This window comes from Lissotriton vulgaris, chromosome 1_2, assembly GCF_964263255.1.
Source record: "Lissotriton vulgaris chromosome 1_2, aLisVul1.2, whole genome shotgun sequence".
NCBI classification, from domain to species: Eukaryota; Metazoa; Chordata; class Amphibia; order Caudata; family Salamandridae; genus Lissotriton; species Lissotriton vulgaris.
The window spans coordinates 313254017-313270112 of NC_141686.1; the positions used below are offsets into that span (position 1 = coordinate 313254017).

General features: G+C 48.7%; 1 protein-coding gene across 1 annotated transcript in view; it reads left to right on the forward strand.

Moving 5' to 3' along the window:
- The first annotated feature begins 896 nt into the window (after positions 1-896).
- Positions 897-16096, forward strand: part of LOC147736594 (transmembrane protein 176A-like) — a 65005-nt gene continuing 49805 nt past the window's right edge. Inside the window, exon 1 of the mRNA XM_086953340.1 lies at positions 897-1000. Within this exon, the coding sequence (XP_086809466.1) occupies positions 977-1000 (24 nt within the window). The 5' untranslated portion in view covers positions 897-976. The remainder of the gene's footprint in view (positions 1001-16096) is intronic.

The window sequence follows — 16096 nt, forward strand, 5'->3', positions numbered from 1 at the left end:
GACAGACTTAAGACAAAATCCTAACTTAAGTCTTTCTTAAGTCTGTCTTAAGTTTGTCTTAAGACAAACTTAAGACAAAATCCTAACTTCTGTGAATACCAAAATGGTAGTAAGTTTAGGATGTTGTCTTAAGTTAGTTCTGTGAATCGGGCCCCAAGTTTCTGTGGGTAATAAGAGATGAGATACTGGGTCTCAAGCCCCCGCTTCCACCCCTGGAAATGCCCGATTGAATAAAAGGCCACTCTGAACCTGGCACTGTCTGCCTCGTAGGTGGGCTCATATACAGGGTTTGCAGACGCTTGCACAGCCCCTTCTGTAATACCGATCTAATGGGTGCCCATTTTGTGCCCACATGAGTTCAGGGTGGCACACTGAGCTCCACCTAATATAACATGAGTATGTGTAAAGAGCATCTTGGCGCTGAATAACAGATGTTTATTGTTATCCAGCTCAATGGTACTCATTTGGTCGACCTCAGAAGGATGAAAGGCTGAGTGGATCCCCTGGTATTTGAACTGTGACCACGAGGTCGAACATAGGCCCCTACAGTGGCGGCATTAGTCACTAAGCCACTAGGCCTACAATATTTGTTAGTCTCGGAGCCTCCCTTACGCCCCCTCCACCCCGCCCCCCCTGAGAAGGCAGGTTGGCCCGCTCCTGTGATGCACTGGAAAGCCCCAGCATCTGGGTTTTGTCTTGTAGCTGTAGGAGGGCGTGGCCTCCATGGAGGTCACTGCTGAGATTGAACCCTGGGCCCCCGGCGCTCTCTGCCCCTGGCAGTGCCAGCCCTCCCGGGCATGGCGCTCAGGGCCGCCGGGGCTTTCCTAACCCGAGTGAGGTGTTGTTTCAAAGGGCGGGGCCCCGAGGCTCCTCCCCTGGCCCGGGGAGTCTCTCCTCGTCTCTCCTTCTCATCCGGCAGACCTCAGGGTGGCAGTGCCTGGGACGGTTATCGACTCTTGGTGCCTGGGTCGCGGGCATGGATTCACCCGCTCCTGGGGAGGTAGGTGCCGGCCAGCACCCCCGCCCTCCGCCTCAGCAGGCACAGGGAGGGCGCGCTGCTGATAATACACCTCAGTGGGTTCAGCGCCCGCTGCACAATGACAGGTCTGTCCGCTAATGCTAAATCACAGACTGCCGCCCTGGTCTGGACGAGGACTCAGACTTTCAGCCCTTGTTTGTTGATAAAAGGAGTGACACTGCGCCGTGTGGTAATAGCGCCTCTCATTCTGTGTGGAGCAGTTGTAGCGTCTGTCATTCTATATGGTAATAGCACTGTCTTTCTACTTGGTGATATAGCGCCTCTCATTCTATGTGGTAATAACCCTGTCATTCTATGTGGTAATAGCGCCTGTCATTCTATGTGGTAATAGCGCCTCTCATTCTATGTGGTAATAACCCTGTCATTCTATGTGGTAAAATGACAGGGCTGTTACCACATAGAATGACAGGGTTATTACCACATAGAATGACAGGGATATTAAACATAGAATGACAGGCGTTATAACTGCACACCGCAGAATGAGAGGCGCTATACCACATAGAATGACAGGCGCTGTCATTCTATGTGGTAATAGCCCTGTCTTAATTTATGTGATAATTATCCTGTCATTCTATGTGGTAATAACCATGTCATTCTATGTGGTAATAGCGCCTGTCATTCTATGTGGTAATAACCCTCTCATTCTACGTGTTAATAGCGCCTGTCATTCTATGTGGTAATAGCGCCTCTCATTCTATGTGGTAATAGCCCTGTCATTCTACGTGGTGATATAGCGCCTCTCATTCTATGTGGTAATAGCGCCTCTCATTCTATGTGGTAATAGCGCCTCTCATTCTATGTGGTAATAGCGCCTCTCATTCTATGTGGTAATAGCGCCTCTCATTCTACGTGGTAATAGCCCTGTCCTTCTGTGCGATGCGCGCACGTGAACCGTTTCCTCGTTTCTTCACACTTTGGCTCGATGGATGCTTCGAGATCTCTGCCTTCGGCCGCTTCTCGCCCTCCGGGTCTCGTGCACTAGGTCTCTGCTTTCAAGTCTTTCTGCCGCTTTCTTTTGTCTCGCATTCTGACGCTGTAGAGGTTTTTATTGTCCTTCATTCACATTTTCTTCTTTTCTTTGTATTCTTTCTCGCGTTCTTTCATTATTTCTAGTGCGTCATCGTGTTCCATTCTCCATTCCTTCTGTCGATTTCTTTTTCATTCGTTCCTTCCTTTCATCTTCCTGGCTCCCTTCCTTCTTCCCTTCATTAGTTCCTCCCCTTTCTTCATTCCTTCTATCCCTCCTTCCTCTCTCCTTTCCTCCTTCGTGCCTCTTTCACTTCACCCTTCCTTCTCCTCTACTCCTTTCCTGTCTTCCTTCTGCCATCTCTGCATCCTTCTCTCTTCCCCCCCTTCTCCAGCTCCCCTTCATTCTTTCCTCCTTCACTCCCTCTTTCTTCCCTCTCTTCTTCTTCTTCCTTTCCTCCTTTCGCCCCCTCCCCTCCCCACCCCTACCACTACCTCCACCTTCACCTTCGTGCCCAGCTTCGCTCTCTCAGTGCCCCTTCCCTCTTTCCTTCTTCCTTACAGCTTTCATTTTTCTACCCTTCTATCTTCTCTTCCTCCTCCTCTCCTTTCCCGTTACTTCCTCGCCGCCAAGACATGGAACTCCCCACCATCTGCGACAGACCCAGGGCCTGCTGACCCTCAGGAGACACCTCAAGACCTGGCTGTTCGAGCAGTAGCTGCACCCCTCGAGCCCCCTTAGCTCCTTAAGACCCTCACGGGTGATTAGTGCACCCTCCCCCCATTCTCTCATAGTAGATTCTGTATCAGGCCGCAACCAATCCTCCAAACGTAACCCCACCACCCTACTCCTGACCTTTACAGGCAGGGCACGAGTCGGGGTAGACGCGGGTGGACAGCGTCCACCCACTATTTTCACAAGATGAACGCCGTCCACCCTGCCAAGAAGTGGGGTCCCACTGAATAATGTGTTGAACTCCAGTGGCGTAGGAAGGGGGGTTCTGTGGGTGCGGGCCGCCCCGGGTGTCATCACCGAGGGGGGTGACAAAATGGAAAAAATATGTGTTGTCAAGCCGGGGTGGACAAGAAATTATCCGCACCGGGTACCACCTGACCTTGCTACGCCACTGCCTGTACCTTTATTAGTTATATTATTATTTTATGGAGGAGTTTTATATAGCGCCGGCCAGATCTGGGCGTATCGGAGCGCTTTACAACAGTTTTAGTGCAGGAGTCATACAATAGAGCAGTAGTATACATATTGGTTCGGAAGGCAAGGTGTGCTGTGCAGCATCGAGGTAGACAGTGAGTCCTGAGAAAGCCTCATAGAGTGCATGTTGTCTTGGGTTGAACCTCTTTCAGTGAGGGTTGGGGGGGTGAAGACCTGGAAGGGGTCAAAGAGCAAGGAGGAGGTAGGTCTTAGTGATACAATGTCTGGGAGCTACGGCGAGCTGGGATTTGCGTTTAGGCGGTGGCTATCCGTTCGTGAGGCACCGGTTGAGGAAGAGGTCTTTTAGGTGTTTTTTTGATTCTGTGAAGGATGGGATAGTCCTGATATCTGCTGGAATGAAGTTCCAGATTTTGGGCGTGTTTCCGGCGAAGGATCGTGCAGCAGTTTTTTGTTTGCATGTTTTCATAGGGATGAGTAGTACGGTATTGGAGCTCCGGAGGTTCCTTGTCTGACCGGCCCTCTTAAGTTTGGCAGCCAGGTAGTCAGGTTTTCCTGTGTAAAGGCCTTTGTGCGTGAGGCAGGCAGTTCTGTATCTGGCACGCATCTCTACTGGGAGCCATTTTAGTTCTCTGAGTGCTGGTGAAATGTGATTGTATTTCCTAATTCCAGTGTCCATTCTGGCTGCTGTGTTGAGAGTAGTTTTGAGGAGAGCTAGGTGAGATTTTGTTGTACCAGTGAGGGTTGCGTTCCCGTAGTCCGGTCTGAATAGCAGCCGTGATTGGGTGGCTTGTTTGAGGTCGTTGGTTGCGATGAAGGGTTTTATTTTGTTGAGTGGCTTCAGATTGAGGAAGGCACTCTTTGCGGAGTTCTTAATGTGTTTGGCCATGTCGAGTTTTGGGTCTAGTGTGACTCCTAATGATTTTACGGAGTTGGCCAGAGTGAGATTACCGTTGACGGCATCCATTGCTTATAGCCATTCTGAAATTTGAGGGATCTCTTCTTTGTTGGAGATGAGGAGGATCTCTGTTTTGTCTTGGTTGAGTTTTAGTGCTTTAGAGACAGCCAGTGTTGGATTTCTTTTAGTCTGTCAATGTCATCTATGGAGGAGGTTTCTAGATAGATCTGGGTGTCATCTGCATATCAGTGGAAGGGGATGTTGGCATTTTTAAGTATGGTGGTGAGGGGTTCCATGTATATGTTGAACAGTTGTGGTGAGAGAACCTGCCCCTGCTGAGTCAGAAGTAGCGTTTTTGATTTTTATCCTTTGAGAGCGGCTGTGTAAGAAGGAGGAGAACCAGTGTAGGACCACCTCATCAGCTCCTACCCCTTCTTGTAAAGCCTTGATGAGTAGTTGGTGATCAAAGGCTGCAAATAGGTCCAGGAGAATGAGGAGGCAGCATTGGTCGGTATCAAGGGATTTGTGGATATCGTCTGTGATGTTAAGGATCGCGGATCCAGTGTTATAGCCTTTTCTGAAACCCGATTGGTGGGGATCAAGAAGCTTGATGATGTCCATGTGCTGAGTCAGTTGTAGGAGGACGCATTTTTCGTGGATTTTGGATAGGAGGAGGTGATTGGAGACAGGTCTAAAGTTTTTCAAGTCCTTGGAGTCAAGGCCTATTTCTTTTAGTAATGGCATGACTTGGCCAACTTTGAGGCATTCAGGTTTTCGCACAGGTGTTTGGAGGCCTGCATTGAGGATTCAGGGGGCTTGGATGTTGGTTCCCTGATGATATAGAACATTTCTTTGGGCCTGTTTTTTGCGTTATCCAGGGCGGCGCAGAAGAAAGTGGATTTTTCGCTGCTGATGTTTTTTTTTGTATTTCCTTCGGGCTGCTTTGAGTTGCTCGTGGAGGCTTGAGGAGGGGTTTCTCCTCCATAGTGGTTCTGTAGTTCTTAGTTGTCTCCTTTCATTGTTAATGCCCGTGTTGAACCAGGATTTGGATGGGATGTTCCTGGTATTTTTTACTTTCAAGAGGGCTACGTGGTCTAGAATGGATGTCATGGTTGTGTTGTAGCGGGCGGTGAGTTCTGTTGTGGAAAGATCATCCACGGAGACAGTGAGAGAGAGTTAACCCTTCCCTCTAGGTCAGTCATGTTGATCTGAGTATGGTTTCTAGTCCATTTGAGAGGGTCTTGGATGGGGAGTTGGAGTGTGATCTGTTGAGTGAGGTGGAATAGGATTAACTGGTGATCGGACCAATACACGGGCAGGGTGCGGTCTATCGTGACAGTGTCGTGCTGGGTGATATTGGCGTCTAGTATTGATCATTTGTTGAGGGTTTCCTCTAAGCACTGTTGTCTAAGGTTGTTGTTCTGTAGCAGCTCCTTCAGGTTCTGGATTATCAGGTTGTTTTCTTCATTCCAGTGTAGGTTGAGGTCACCCAGAATAAGGTTGTTCGCGTCTCGGAGAGAGCAGTGGGCAATCGGGTTGGACGGGTGTTCAGTGAATGCGGTGGTGTTGCCTGGGGGTGGTAAATAAGGTGGCAGATTAGTGTTTTGTTATTGCTAGTGTTAATGGTGGCGGTTAGGCATTCAAAGGTGTTGTAGTTGAAGGAGTCTATTTCCGTCACGTAAATGTTGTTTTTGTGGATGATTGCTATGCCTCCGCCTCTTTGGTCCTTTCTATCTTTGTTGGTGATTGCAAAACCTGGGGGGACAAGAGTATCCATGAGTGGTAAGGAGGAATCATTTAGACGTGTCTCCGTGATGAATACTATGTCTATGTCGTGGGTGAGGATGGATTCTGCTAGCTCTGTGGCATGCTTGGTGGCTGATCTGCAGTTTATGAGCATGCAGTTGGTGGGGGTCATCTCTGTTTCAGGTTGCTTCGTTCGGGGGGCTGTGGGGATGAAAGCGCGGGTGGCCGGGGTTCTAGGGGATTTCGGAAGGGCCTGGTCTCTACCCAGTCCGGTGATCACCTGAATTTTGGATTGGAGGGTGACAGTAATTGGATTGTCGTACGAGGAAGCGAGAGCTGCTGCTTCACTCGCAGATATTGCATCTTTAGTTCTTTCGGGTACCTTGCCCTCTGCAAGCTGCCAACCCCTGCCACACATGGCATCTGGCTAGGTCCTGTACCCAACCCTCTGAAGGCAAGTACTCTCAGGTGTGCATGGCCGAAGGCTGTGCCTAGGTGCATGTTTGCCGCCGGACCTTGACTGTTTCCAGGCTCTGATACCACCACACTGGGTGCTGCCAACCCCCATATTTGGGCATTGGTCAGGCATAGCAGTAGTGCACTAAATACTTTTTAATGTTATGTTAGGTAGTTTTATAAATCGCTTGAATATCAATAAGGTGTCTTGGCGCTAGTTGAGTGAGAAACCTGAGCAATCCGTGGCGGCTAGAAATTAATGTAAAGTAAAAAGCCATGTCTCAAGAGCCTTCCTGAAGACTAACAGCTTAGCTTGAGATTTGATAACAAGGGGGAGGGAGTTTCAGGCCTTGGATGCGTTCAATACAAATCCACGGCCGCCCAATTTAACTTGTCTAAAATGAGGAACTGGCACAAGTCTAGACGAGGCTGATCTCAGAGGTCTTGATGAAAAGTAGATGGAGAAGGCCGATCTCAGGAAGTCTGGACCTTGTCCATGGATGGCTTTACAGACTACATCTACAGGTAGATTCATGAAGCCAAAATCGGCTCGCAAAGGGCCAGATTCTGAGAATCTGGCCATTTGCGAGCGCTATTTTTGCATTTGGGATTCATCATCCCAAATGCAAAAATCGCAATTACAGAATTAGCTAAATTGCGAAGAATCGCATTTAAGGAATTAGAGATTCCTTAAATGCATTTCATGAACCTTTTGAAAATTGCGAATTCGCAATATGGGGCCGCTATTTACCGCGAAGTGTAACTACGTGGTAAATAGCGAAAACTTAGAAAAATGCACTTTAGTGCATTTTTGTAAGTTGTATGTTACACACACACATGTCCTTTGGACATGTGTGTGCGCAACACCTGTGTACATTACCATTTCAGGGGTGCTACAGGGTGTCCTTTGGACACCCTGGCACCCTTGAAATCGCTTCCTTATTTGCGATTCGCTAATTGCTAATCGCAAATAAGGAATGACTCCCCATTCATTCCTATGGGCCTTAGGCCCATAGGAATGAATGGCCCATAGGAATGAATGGGGAGTCATTCCTTATTTGCGATTAGCAATTAGCGAATCGCAAAAAAGGAAGCAGTAGAAATCGCAAGAAAAATTGCGATTTCTACATACATCCCGTTTTGCGAGTCTTTAATAGCGATTCCTTAATAATCGCTATTAAGGACTCGCAAAAGAGGACTTTGATGAATCTGGGGGCTAGTGATTTAAAAATTATTCTGGCCCTGACTGGGAGCCAGTGAAGCTGTTGGATAGCTGTGGAAGCCGAGTGATATTCGGGAAGCTTGAAGAGAGCTTTTGTTGCGGCGTTTAGTACTGTCTGAAGTTTTTTAGCACGTATTTCTGTGAATTTAAATAGAGGCTATGCTAGTAGTCGAGTTTTTACAGCACCAGAGATGTTATTACTGATTTTTGTAGGGCAACAGGAATAGAGGGCAGGATCTTTTTGATTAGCTTTAAGGTAAAAAGGGCTAGCTACGCCACTAAAGATAGATCTGTGTTATTTTTAACTCCAAGGTTTTCAACTGATTTCACCAGGAGAGGCAGGGAGCCTCATTCGGGTGGCCACTAATTATGGGACCAAAGGGGTGGTTGTCTTCCGGAGAGTAGCTCTGTTTTGGTGGAATTTAGTGTGAGATGGTTAGATGACATCCAACTGCTGATTGTTCTCATGCAATCGCAAAAATTGAAGGTGACGTCTTGTATTTCCTGTAAAAGCGAGACGACAATTTGTGTGTTGTCTGCATAGGATGTTAGACCACTGGCAGATCTGACCCATTCTTTCGGCTCTACCCTTACGTAAAGATTGAATAACGTAGGGGTCATCGATGATCCCCGTGGAACCCCACATGGAAAGGAAAAGGAGGGTGATGTAAAATTTCCAAGACGCACTGATTGCTTTCTATCAGTCAGGAATTATTTGAAAATGTTCAAGACTGTTCCGGATGACCCTCCTGAAATCAAGCGATCAAGTAAAAGTCAGTGGTGAACCGTATTAAAGGCCTCTGAGAGATTTAATAAAATCAGGTCTGCCCCGTTACCTTGATCGAGCGATGCTCTGATTTTCTCGGTGGCTTTGATAAGAGCGGATTCGATGAACTGACCAAAATCCGAATTGGGTGTTGTCCAGGAGGTTGTTGTTTAAAATAAGTTCCATTCGTTGTGCATTCAGGATTTTGTCAATGACCTTAGCCGCAAGTGGTAGACCGGCTATGGGTCGATAATTATTAGGTTCCGTTGGATTTAGTGAGGGCTTTTTTAGTAGAGGGAGGGTGGAGACTTCCTTCCACTGGGAAGGAACGACACCTGATATGCATATCTGCTGATAGATGTCTGTCAGATGGAGACCTGATGAAGGTACAACATGGCTGACCATTTTAGGAGGGCATGGGTCTAGTGGTGAGCCCGAGCTGGCAAGCTGTAGCATTCATACAACCTCTTAGGCTTGGTAGGCCTCTTAGGCTGGGTCTGATGGCTCAGTGGACTAATGCATCCACCGCAAGGGCTTGTGTTCAACCTCATGGTCACAGGTTCAAATCCTGGCAGGTCCACTCATCCTTTCATCCATCTGAGGTCGATAAAATGAGTACCATTGACTTGGGTAACAATGAACATCTGTTATTCAGTGCCAAGATACCTACGGGTGAATGTGCGCTTTACAAATACACATGTTATGTTATGTTCCTTGTGGGAGGCATGAAGCAATTAAGAATAGATTGAGACCCGGGTGCTGAACTGGAAAATTGCTAAGGTATTGCTACAGGGATTGCAGGAGCAAGGAGGTTAGAGACACTTCCACCTTTCCACAAAAAGTGTCTGCTAGCAAGGTGCAAAAGGATTGAGATGGATCCATGGAAATAGCAGTGCTGGAAGTGGTGAGCTGGGCTATAGTGGCATACAATTCTTTTGACAAATCAGATGAAGATTCTATTTTTGAGGTGCAGAAGGCGATTTTAGCTTTCTGAAGTGAGCATTTATAATGTGTCAGGCATCTCTTATATTCTGTTTTTTCTACCTCATCATGATGAGTTCTCCATCGCTTTTAGGTTTTTAAAGATGTATTGTTTTTCTAACGTGTTAAGTCTGCAGAAATGCATTTTGGACCTGAAATCCCATAGATGTTGGTATTGATTACCCTCTCTGATAAACCATTGGGGGGAGAAGGTTTGCATTGAAACAATTATTTTTATAACCTGGTTGGAAGATCTGACAGGCTTATGTATCTGCCAGGAACTTGCAATAAAAAATATATATATATATATATAAATAGGAAGCTGAAATAAACCAATGAGAACAATGTTGTCACTCACATGGCAATAGAGTCAATGGCTGAACCCTTCTGCGATCATGAAAACATCCAGCAGGGGGCAATATGTCATCCTCTTCATAAACTGGCTCTATTGCTCCATGAGTGACAACTTTTTTTAACCACATGCACATTCACCTGAAAATGAGTGAACTTCAGTGCCACTGGCCAGTCCTTCAGTTTTCATATATTTTTTTCTAATTTCTTTCCTTCTCATCTTTTTATTGTTGTTATTTTTAGAGCACGCGACTTCTCTCCACACAGTGCGAACATACTGCTTGCTTACTCCTCATTTCATCTGTAGTGCGCTACAGATGGTATTCATGGTGTTTTTGCGCGCAGGCCAGCACTTTCTGCAATTCAAAATGACTACTTTTCAACTGTTCCCAAAAAAACTTGGGGAAATTATAACTTTCCCCAAAATATTCCAGGATTGGTGTTAGAATAGGAAATAAGCCTCCAGGAATATTTGGGGGAAAGTTACTCTTTCCCCAACTATTCTAGTACTGAAGTTAGGATAGTAAATTTGAGCTTCCAGTGTCCGCCACACCCACTGTTGTCCTGAGGGCGCAGTTCAGGGCAAAAAAGACAACGAGCGCCACACCCCACGAGGACACAGCTTCCAGACCAGGCTACCATCATGGATTGGTATTGTTCATAGTTTCACTGTTTTACCATTCCAAGATGGCCAACACATTGGTTCAAAATATGGCGGCCATGCTGGAATGTTAAAGCAACGAAACACCGTGTACAATACATAGGAAGAAAGCTACTCATTGCTGTTTAATTTTAATTATTCTTGGCTGTTTACGTAGCAGCTTGTTTTCTTTTCTACTTTTACTTTATTCTGCATATGTTTTTGAGGTTGTGCGTGAGTATGTTAAGGTTGCATAAGTGGGTGAATGCAAGAATGAGTCAGTGGGTGGATGAATGGATGAATGAGTGCTAAGATGAGTGACAGAGAGCATGTAAGATGAGCTATTGAATGCCTAAACCCATCATTGACTGAGGAAGCACTCCCATTTAAAGCCAGACATATTAGCATTGCCAGTGCTTGTTTCTTCTCTTTCCTTCTCCCTGCTGCGCTTTTACTCCTTCCTCTTTCTTTCTTCCATTCCTCCCTTCCTCTGACAGCTCTCACTTTCCAGCCCTGTGCCCCACTATCTCCCCCTCTGCCCCTCCCCTACCGGGCATCCTGTACCAGGCAGGCTCTTATCAGTAATGCTGTCTTTATTGAGTTTGCTGGGCTGCAGGATGTTTATTGTGTCTGCCCCTCCCGTCCAAAGTCCAGGCCTCGCCATCTATGGCTTCTTCACAGCGCCCATAAACCCCCGTCCGCCTTCAGTTAACCCCTTCGCCGTCGGCTGTTGTGCTACGACACGACAAGGTGGGAGAAGATGACTGAGGCCTCGGGTTCTAGGGCTCCCACTGCCCCCAAAGACACTGAATGCAATGATTTATTTATTATTTATTAAGAAGTTTCATATAGTGCTAGCCTGAGGTATCTGGTCAACTCTTTATTCATACGTCCGCTCTGTTCCCCGTCCCTACACTAACTAACTCCTTCCTGTCCTGTCCCCACCTCTTCCCCTCTGCCCACCTAGCTCCGCCCACCCAGCTACTGGACTGCTAACTTCTTTACATCTCCCCCTTTCTTATTAAAGCAACAAATGAAATAGAGATTAGTCTATCTCTACGATCAGTCTCTTGGGAGGCTGCATGTGACGTCTGGGTCTCGTTGGTGTGGACACAATGCCTTCAACCGGTAGTTCTTCTGCTGATGAATGTCCGGTGTTGGGTGCGACAGACTCAGGATTGTCTCGGCCCTCAGGCGTAGGGGTTAGGGTTGTACTTTCATGGTCTTCAGGAGAACGCTTCTTGAAGTGAGACGCGTTGCGGGTGACTTGCCGGGTTTCCGATTCCGCAGTCACCATGGTGCCCTTTTGTTGGACAATTGTTAGAGGCTCATCCTTGAAACGACAGTCAGTCTTTTGGCGTTGTTCCTGCTTGACAAAGACTCTGTCACCTTCCTTCAGGGAGGGGGACCGGGCTCTTCGCTTGCGGTCAGCATACTCTTTCATTTTATCTTTGTGAAGCTGATCTGTTGCGGCCATCTCTCGATGTTGTTGGTCCGAGAGAGGCTTCCTCAGTGCTCCGTCCCATGTTGGGATTCGATTTCTCATTGTCCTCCCGAGCATGAGAGTGGCAGGGCACTGGCCCGTTGTGGAGTGTGGAGTGGTTCTGTAGGCGCTAAGGACCTCGTTCAGCGCTGACCTCAGATCTTTCTTCTCGGCAGTGGCTTGCTGGAAAGTTCTCTTAATGGTGGACATGAATCTCTCCACAGTGCCGTTGGCTTGTGGCCAGAGGGGCGTGACTTTGCGGTGTTGAAAGTCCATGTGCTTGGCGAAATCGCTGAATTCATGACTGTTGAATGGGGGTCCGTTGTCTGTCTTGATGACCTTGTGGACGCCCCATGTCGCGAAGGCTTCTTCAAGTACCTTGAGGGTGCAGGCGGCACTGGTGGATGATATGAACTGGGCCACTGGGAATCTGGAGTACTCGTCCATGATGACAACCACGTATTTCCCTGATTGCAGGGGCCCATAAAAGTCCATGGCAACTTCCTGCCACACCCCATCCGGCAACGGGGTCATTTGTAGAGGTGCGGGTGGACTGCTGTGGCTGGTCAGTTGACAGAGGTGGCAGTCTTTCAATGTGTCTTCAACCATCTGGTCGAGGGCCGGAAACCAGACGCGCTCTCTCAGTGCTCTTTTGGTGGACACAACTCCTCGATGGCCTTCGTGAGCGAGATCGATTACTCCTTGCCTCAGTGTCGCAGGAATGACTAGTCTGTGATCTCTCAGAAGGATGCCGTCAGCCGTTACAGAGAGTTCATCAGAGACATGTCGGAAGGCCTGGAGTTCCTTCTTGACGGCAGGGTCTTCCTCTTCCTCCTGTGGGTGGTATCTCCACCGGTTGGATTGTATGCGCTTCAGTACTATTTGTAAGATGTTGTCTTGATTGGTCGCTTCCCGAATGGTGTGCATGGGGATGGCCGGTGGACGGGCATGACCAGTCACGAAGTGGATGTATTCCTCCGCGATGGAAGGCTCAGTCTCTGAGGATTCTCGGGGGTGGCGGGACATGTAGTCGGCAGGATTTTCCGCCTTCCCCGGTTTGTGGACGATTGTGAAAGTGTATTCTTGTAGCCGTAAACCCCATCTTTCGATCCTGGGGGGCATCTTGCATTTAGGGTTTCCGTAGATCGTGACGAGTGCTTGGTGATCGGTTATGAGCGTGAAATGTTTCCCATACACAAAGATGTGGAAGTGCTCACACGCCCACACAACGGCCAGGCTCTCTTTCTCTGGTTGGGAATATTTTTTCTCCGGGTCTGTTAGGCTCCGACTGGCGTAGGCGATGATCCGCCTCTGATCCGACTCATTGTCGTATTGTGCCAGGATGGCTCCCAAACCCACGGGGCTTGCGTCCACGGTGATTTCCGTTTTCCTCCTGGGGTTGAAATAGGAGAGGCAATCAGCCGATTCCACAGCGTGTTTGATGTCCTTGAAAGCACGCTCACACTCCGGGGTCCATACAAATGGCTGGCCAGCTTTCGTGAGGAGCCTCAGTGGGTGACTAACCGTGGCATAATCCCGAATGTAGCGGGCGCAGTAACTCGCCATTCCGAGGAAGGAACGTAGATCGTTGACGTCAGTCGGACTCTTGGTGTTGTTGAGCGTGGCGATTTTGTCAGGGTCCGGTTTCATGCCACTCGACGAGAAGATGTGACCGAAGAATTTCAAGGTGGATTGATGAAATTCACATTTTCCTCTGTTGAGGGTCAGATTTGCTTCCATCAAGGCGTGGCAGACGCGATCAAGGGCGATGTCGTGCTCTCGCGTGTCAGACCCGTAGACTAAGATATCATCGCTGTAATTGAGGGCGTTCGGTATGTGTTGGATGACAAGTCGTATGGCCTCCTGGAAGATTTCAGCAGCCGACGAGACGCCAAAACTGAGCCTTTTATAACGGAATAGACCAAGGTGCGTGGCGAATGTCGTGATGGAGCGAGAACTGACATCCAGTTCGAGCTGATGGTAGCCCTTGTTCAAGTCCAGTTTAGAAAATACTTTTGCCCCATTGAGCGCTGTGATCATGTCGCTCAAGTGTGGGCCGGGGTGTCTTTCCCTTTCAATAGCCGTGTTCGGCAAGCGCATGTCCACGCAGAGTCTGACCTTGTTGGGGGTCCCTTTCTTGGGGACGATGACCACCGGGGACACCCAGGGAGTGGGGCCCTCAGTGCGCTCAATGATGTCAGCGTCCAAGAGTTCCTGCAGTTCATTTTCAACTGCCGATTGTAAGTGAAAGGGCACCCGCCACGGATGCTGAGCCACCGGTGTGATTTGCTCATTGATGTGCAGATGAATCTGCCGGCCCTTCAACTTTCCCAAGCCTTGGAATAGTGTTGGAAACTTCTCAGCACAGTCCGAGCTGTCATTCACGTTAAAGAGGATGTGCACTAATCGAAGGCGTTCAGCGGTGGGAAGGCTCAGTAGGCAGTCGGCATCAGGTCCTTTAATGACGTGGATGACCGCAGGGATGGAGATGTCGCCGTACGTAAGGGTGGTGTCAAATTTGCCCAGACAAGGAAGCGGTTTCCTCGACATCCAGGTGTATACACGAACAGGTGCGAAACGCAAGCGAGGTTTTGGTTCCATGCGTTCATGCTCTGCAACCGAGATGTAGTTGAGCGACGCTCCACTGTCCATCACGAACCTGGCAGCGTGGTTACCCACTTTGATGTTGAGACGTGGGTAGCGTTTGAGCTGATCATTATCAGCAATGTTGACGTATTCAATGGTGTATGAAGATCGTTTGGACGAGGACGATCTTGATTCTCGTGATGGGGAACGACGGTCCCATCTGGAACGTCGAGATTTTTGGCTGGAGTGTGATGACGCGGGAGATCTGATGGGCTCTCCTTGAACTGCTCTGATCTGATGACGTTTGGTCTCCGATCTCGAGGGCCTCTGCGGGTCATCGCGTCTGTCATTATCATTACGTCTTTCCCTGTGGTAGTCCCCACACATGGCTTCAAAGTGGTTGGACCGTCCACATTTTCTGCAGCGTTGGCCCATGGCAGGGCAGGAGTCGATGTGAGGGTAGTCGTATCCGCACCTGAAGCACCGCCTCGTGCGTTCCCTCCTTTCAGGGTCCTTCCTCCGATAGTCCGGGCGTCGTCTGGGCGAGAATCTAGAGCGTCGTGATCTGTCTCGCGGGTTTCTTCTTCTGCTGTCACGCCGTTCCTGTCTTCCATGACTTCGTTCCGAGATGTGGTTGGCGTGTTCGCGACTGGCGCTAGGTCCAGTTTCAATGTCCGCCGCATCTTCTTCAGCTTTGTCGTACAACCGGGAGTTGTCTTCAATTTCTTCTAGTCCCTGCGGTTTTCTTAGCAATCGTCGTCTTAGAGATTCCGAGTGACAACCCGTGATTATCTGGGATTTAATGGCTGCATCAGGCGAAAAGTTTGTAAAATCACAGTATTGTGATTGTCGTCGCAGTCGATGTATGAACGAGCTCAGTGGTTCTTCTTTTCCTTGGCGCTGCTGGTGGAACTTGTGTCGTTCGTAGTCGACATTTTTCTTGTGCAGAAAACGTTTATTTAGCACATCTTTTACCTTGGTATAGGTGTCGGCCTCTGTAGTTGGGATCTCTCGCACAATTTTACCTATCTCACGCCCCCCTAGGTTGCGGAGGGCTATTATTTTTTCTTTGTCCGGCTCTATTTTGGACCCTTCAATATAGTCCTCGAAGTCCTCTAGCCATTCTTGCCATTTTTGGCCCATGCTGCTTCCAGTTGTTACTGTTAGTGGCTCCGGTGCTCGTAGATGCGTTCCTCCTTTGACTTCCGTTCGCGCGGGAGGGTTAGACATCTTGACAGTGGGTCTTCAGTGCTTGTTTCCGACTTTTATTTCTGCTATCAGTGTACGTTTTCCGAGAGTTGTTGTTTTCAGTTACCAATGTTTGTTTGGTTCCTGTTACCAATGCTCATTTGTCAAGATTTGCTGGGTTCTCTTGCCACGGCTTGTTTATTTCCACTGCCAATGCTTGTTTTTGGTCTTTGCCTGACTCAAAAATGGCCGCCGCACATTCACACAGGGTTCGTCTTCCAGGCTGCCTGACTTCAAGATGGCCGCCCCCTTTGCCGCACACGAGGCTCTCTCCCTCGCCCCCAGGCACACACTCAGGGCCGCCGGACTCACGGTTGGATGCCTCCGCTCTTCAGGTGAGGTTGGGGTGGGTTCCCGCTGCTCGGTGTGGTCTTCCGATCTCACGCGCCGACCCGATGCTAAACCTCACGCATCAGGCGGCAAGGCTTTGCTTTCTTGGCGGTGTCGGTGCTGGCGGTGGAGCGCTTCGTCGCTCGTTCGTGGGGCACTTCTCTCGCCCTCGCAGTGCTTCAGGAGGCGCTGGGCAAGGTCGGAGTGGGCTCCCGA